The sequence below is a fragment of the Microtus ochrogaster genome, chromosome 7 (assembly GCF_000317375.1).
Source record: "Microtus ochrogaster isolate Prairie Vole_2 chromosome 7, MicOch1.0, whole genome shotgun sequence".
Lineage (NCBI taxonomy): Eukaryota > Metazoa > Chordata > Mammalia > Rodentia > Cricetidae > Microtus > Microtus ochrogaster.
The window spans coordinates 48,712,845-48,717,731 of NC_022014.1; the positions used below are offsets into that span (position 1 = coordinate 48,712,845).

The 4,887-nt window shown below is 38.9% G+C and overlaps 1 protein-coding gene across 1 annotated transcript in view; it reads right to left on the reverse strand.

Moving 5' to 3' along the window:
* Positions 1-4,887, reverse strand: part of Rnf130 (ring finger protein 130) — a gene marked incomplete at its 5' end in the record, with an annotated part of 91,933 nt that overhangs the window by 55,658 nt on the left and 31,388 nt on the right. Inside the window, one exon of the mRNA XM_005350162.2 lies at positions 3,118-3,312. Within this exon, the coding sequence (XP_005350219.2) occupies positions 3,118-3,312 (195 nt within the window). The remainder of the gene's footprint in view (positions 1-3,117; positions 3,313-4,887) is intronic.

Consider the following 4,887-nt stretch of genomic DNA (forward strand, 5'->3'; position numbering starts at 1 on the left):
TCTCTGTGAGTTCGAGACCAGCCTGGTCTACAAGAGCTATTTCCAGGACAGGCTCCAAAACCACAGAGAAACCCTGTCTCGAAAAACCGAAAAAAAAAAAAAAAGAATATTTGAGGACATATAACCCAAAACTGTTTAGTTAAAGAATCTTATTTTCAGGTGTATTTCTGTGAGTTTGAGGCCAGCCTGGACTATACAGAGCAAGTTCCAGGACAGTCAGGGTGGTTACAGAGAGAAACCCTGTCTCAAACAAAACAAAACCAAACAACAAAAAAGATTCTTATTTCGTCAACTGTCCCAGTTATGTCCTTTATTAGCAAAAGGAAGCAGACTAAGTATTCCTGTGACTTTATTCTCCTTCAGTGAGTTTTCTCTGCTTTGTCTCATGCTCCCTTAGTGATAGAATAAAATGACAAGTTCTCAGCAGAAATTTATTTTGTTTCTGATCTTTAGTATGCACTAAAAATAATTTTAATAAATAAAATTTGTATGCCATAGGTTTATACTTCTTTTTTTAAGATTAAAGAATGTGTCTGCATATGGGTATGTTCACATGAGTACAGGTATGCACAGAGGTGAGAATATCAAGTCCCCTGGATCTGGAGTTACAGGCGGCGAGTACAGTTAGCCATTGAGCCATCTCTCCAGGCCATAGTGACCTTCTGTAAGTGCATATAAACTTAGTAAGTTTATAGAAAATACCATGATTACAATCCAAGTTTTGGAAATTTCGATCATGCCCAAAAAGTTTCCCCACATTCAATTAATAGCTGTCATTCACACCAATCAATCCTATTTTCTGTTTCTCTAAAGCTGATTTTCCAAGATGTTTTATATAAACTGGAACCAGGCAGTAGCTGGCTTTTGTGTCTGGCTCCCTTTACTTAACATAATATTTCTGAAGTTTATCCATGTATCAATACGGTTTTTGAGACAAGGTCTCACATTGTAGCCCAGGCTGGCCTAGAAGTCAATAGATAGCTTAGTCTGGCCCCTGGTCCACACAACCTTCTCTCAGCCCAGTTAATTCCCTTTAGCTGATTAGCTGCATTTCCGTCTATGGACATATATTGTTTTGTTTACTTAACTCATGAGCTGATGGGTATTCTGGTTGTTTCCACTTGGTTATTTGAAATACTCTACTGGAACATTTAAACATTCGACCTTCTGTACGCTTTCCCCTCTCGTTTGCTTTCTTTTTTCTGTTTCTCTTGTGTTGGCTGCTAGGGATAAGACTGCTAGCTCATATGGTAAATTTATGCTTAAATTTAGGGAAACGGTTGAACTCCACATTCCCAACAGCAGTTACATTTACCCAATGGTGTGGAACAGTATCTCATTGTTTACACTGCATTTTTTCTAATGCTTATTGAAATGTCTAATCACTAGATCCTTTGTCTATTGTTACATTAAGTTTACTTATTACTGATTTTTAAGGTTTCTCTAAATGGGACTGACATAAGACATTTCCAGACACAATGAAATGCCATTTGCTACTGCCCTTATGTTCACCTCTATTCTGTTTGCCCTACAGAAGTTGCAGTTCCTCTGGAATTCACCCCATACTCTACTTCTCAGCCTCTTTATTTTTGTTGTTACTATAATTGATGATTAAGAATTGTGTGGTCAAACAAGCCCAGAAAGTAATTTTTATCAAAGAATTATTCCTCTAAGACATCTCCAAGACCTCATGTGTCAATGAGCACGAAGAGCCTCTGCAAGTGCACTAATTCAAGCACCTCCCAAAGCTTGTCCTTTACATTTCTTTCTTTACTGGGTCCTCTAGAGCATATCAGAATGAATGGATATTGTGAGGAATGCGGATGAGAAATCTACACTATCTGACAAACTTTCTGCTCTTCAGTGTGTGTGTGTGTGGTGTGTGATGCAGTGCATGTATATGACTATGGAGGTAGGTGGGTGCAGGGTATCAGGAATCTTCCTCTATTGCTCCCCTTACTGCTCTGAGTCAGAGTCTCTCAATGAACCAGAAGTTTGCTGTTTCAACTAGGCTGGCTGATCATTTAGATCCTCGGACTCCATCTGTCCATGACCTACCCTGTGCAAGGTAAGAATCTACTCCCTCTAGTTGTTCTCTGAACCCCCTACACAAACAAACAAATGTAAAAACAAACAAAACCCAGGGTGTTTTCCTTTTAAAAAAAGCAATTTCTTAAGTAAGATATTATATTATAAATCTTTATGAATTTAAAGCTAAATTAAACCCTAGATGCTCAGAGCCAAGCTCATGAAACTGAATGCATATTAGTAAACTTGGGTGTAACCCTCTTCTGCTGGCTCTTAATGACTTTAGTCTTCTGATCTGCAAGACTGGGCAAGAATCTATATCATGTGACTACAAGGACTGCCGCAAGCATCTATTTGTTTTTAAAATTTATTTTTATTTATGTGTATGTATGTGCATATACTGTGTGTACGCACACACACATCCACAGAAGACAAAAGAGGGTGTCTGATCCCTTGGAGCTGGAGTTACAGGCATTTGTGAGCCACCTGACACAGATGCCTGTAACCAAACTTAGGTCCTCTGCAAGAGAAGCAAATGCCCTTAAGAATCCACAGCAAAGTGGTGGGCATATACATATATAGAGTAAATTGCAACTATTGCTATACAAACAATTACCCTAAGTACTTCACACAAGAAATGAAATGGTATCTCACTGGCTGTATGTACTCATTGCTAAGGCAGCTTCAACACTTAATTCAAGACCTAATTCAACTTAATTCAACACTTAATGACACAGAAAGAATCCCTCCTGGATAGGTAACCCTTAAAAGCCCACAGTAGTCTGGGAGAAGGACCCCGTATCAAGCACAGGGTAACCGAAGTCATCACACAAAGAATAGAAGAGCAAAACTACTATGAGACCAGTCTGAGCCAGCCATTAGGAAGAATTACAGATGGTTTTAGACATTATTAAAGGAAAAAACAACCAAAGGGGAAAAAAGACATGCACCTCCACAAGTGACACTACCAAAAGTTAATATAATCATAGAATTACATTTAAGATTATGATTTCATCAAAGGTAGAAGAATGCCCAAAGCCATAATTTAAAAAAAGAAAGACAAAATCTAAAGCCCCTTTTCCTGTTTACCTGGATGAGTCATGGTGACCGGCTCCTCTTTGGATTTATTATTATAGATGACTACAGCAACCGCATTGTGGAAAGCAGCCCGTGATATTTTCTCTTTAAAGGTGCAATTTCCTCTTTGTAGCAGGGCAATCCACTGTTTGATATTAGGAGGGACAAAGAATCGCGTTTGAGGATCACAGCCCAGATGATCAGCCACTAAATAACAAAAAGAAAAGTACATGAAAGATGGAGTCAGTAAGTCTTTACTGGTGTCTTTCTGTCTTTCAAACACTGTGCAGATCCACAGCTCACCGCAGCAAGGCTGTATGTATTTCCATAAAGTGCAGCACAATGAATCTAATCAATGTCTGTAGGAGAAAGAATGCTATTTGTACTACAAAGTAAAACAAAGAAAACTTCTTTCTTTCTTTTTTTAAACTTTACAGATAAAATAAAAAAAGCCAGTAAAAACCAGGGTAGGTAGGTTGATAAGAGAGGAGAAAAGGCAAACCTAGAAACCCAGCCTAGCAGTCTTCCAATCCATCCATTTGCACTTACTACCTTCTAGACACACTGCTGCTCCTATCACCACCACGAAGAAACAGGAATTTTGCCTGGGGGTAAGTGAGGCGGCCAAAGTAATCTTTAATTCAGCTACCAAGTGATCATGTTGAAATGCAAGCATGGCAAATAAACTCTTTAATAGATGTCAAAGGAAATCATAAAATTTAAATTTGGGCCTATATTTAAAAGTGAAAAATGATATGAAGAAAAAACATCATTCCTCTACTTTACATTTACTGGAAAAGTAACTCTACAAATCTGCAGAGACTTTGTTCGAAATACTTACAAACACATTTACATTGGTCAAACTAAGTTCTTCCATCTTTCCTCCCACACATGACACTTTCTGCAAATCCACAAAGAAGCCCCTGCTTCCCCTGCCCATTTAGAACGAGTCAAAATGAGAGAAAAAGGTGGTCTACAGAAAGAAAGAAGCCATGAAAGGCAGGGCTAGAGACTATCAGTCAGCAGGCAGGGGCAGGGACAGGGGGAGGAAGAGGACCTTCTGCCTCCTGTAGTCGGTCACTATCAGTCCAGTGTGCACTATGGAGAAAAGGAGATCACAGCACACTGACCCCAAAGGGTAACCTCAGAGGCAAACAAATCATACCTAAGTAATAGGTGCTAGTAATAAAGGATAATTATGATTTATAAAGAAAGAATATTAGTAGGAAAATGTTTGTTTTCTGTAAGCATGCTGCAAAGCAAAAGAAACCAGATGCTTATAGTATTTGTTAATTAAAATAAAGATATTGTCACACAGTGGTGGCACACGCCTTTAATCCCAGCACTCAGGAGGCAGAGGCAGGCGGATCTGTGAATTTGAGGCCAGCGTGGTCTATAGAGTGAGTTCCAGGATAGCCACGGCTACACAGAGAAATCCTGTCTCAACCACACCCCCCAAAAAAGTAAAGATGTTACTTATATGAAAAGTCACACCTAACCATTCCCACGTAAATTTTGTTCATTAAGTTTTCTTATGAAGGAGGAGGGAGGCAGGGAGGTGACACAATAAGAACATTTTCTTTGGGTTCACCTTCTTATTTAGCTTCTTTAGGATATCAAAATATAGACTCACTGACCTTTATTTGTGGCTAGAAACCAATTATGAGTGAGTACATCCCATGTTCCTCTTTTTGGGTCTGGGTTACCTCACTCAGGATAGTATTTTCTATTTCCATCCATTTGCATGCAAAATTTGAGAAGTCATTGTTTTTTACCGCTGAG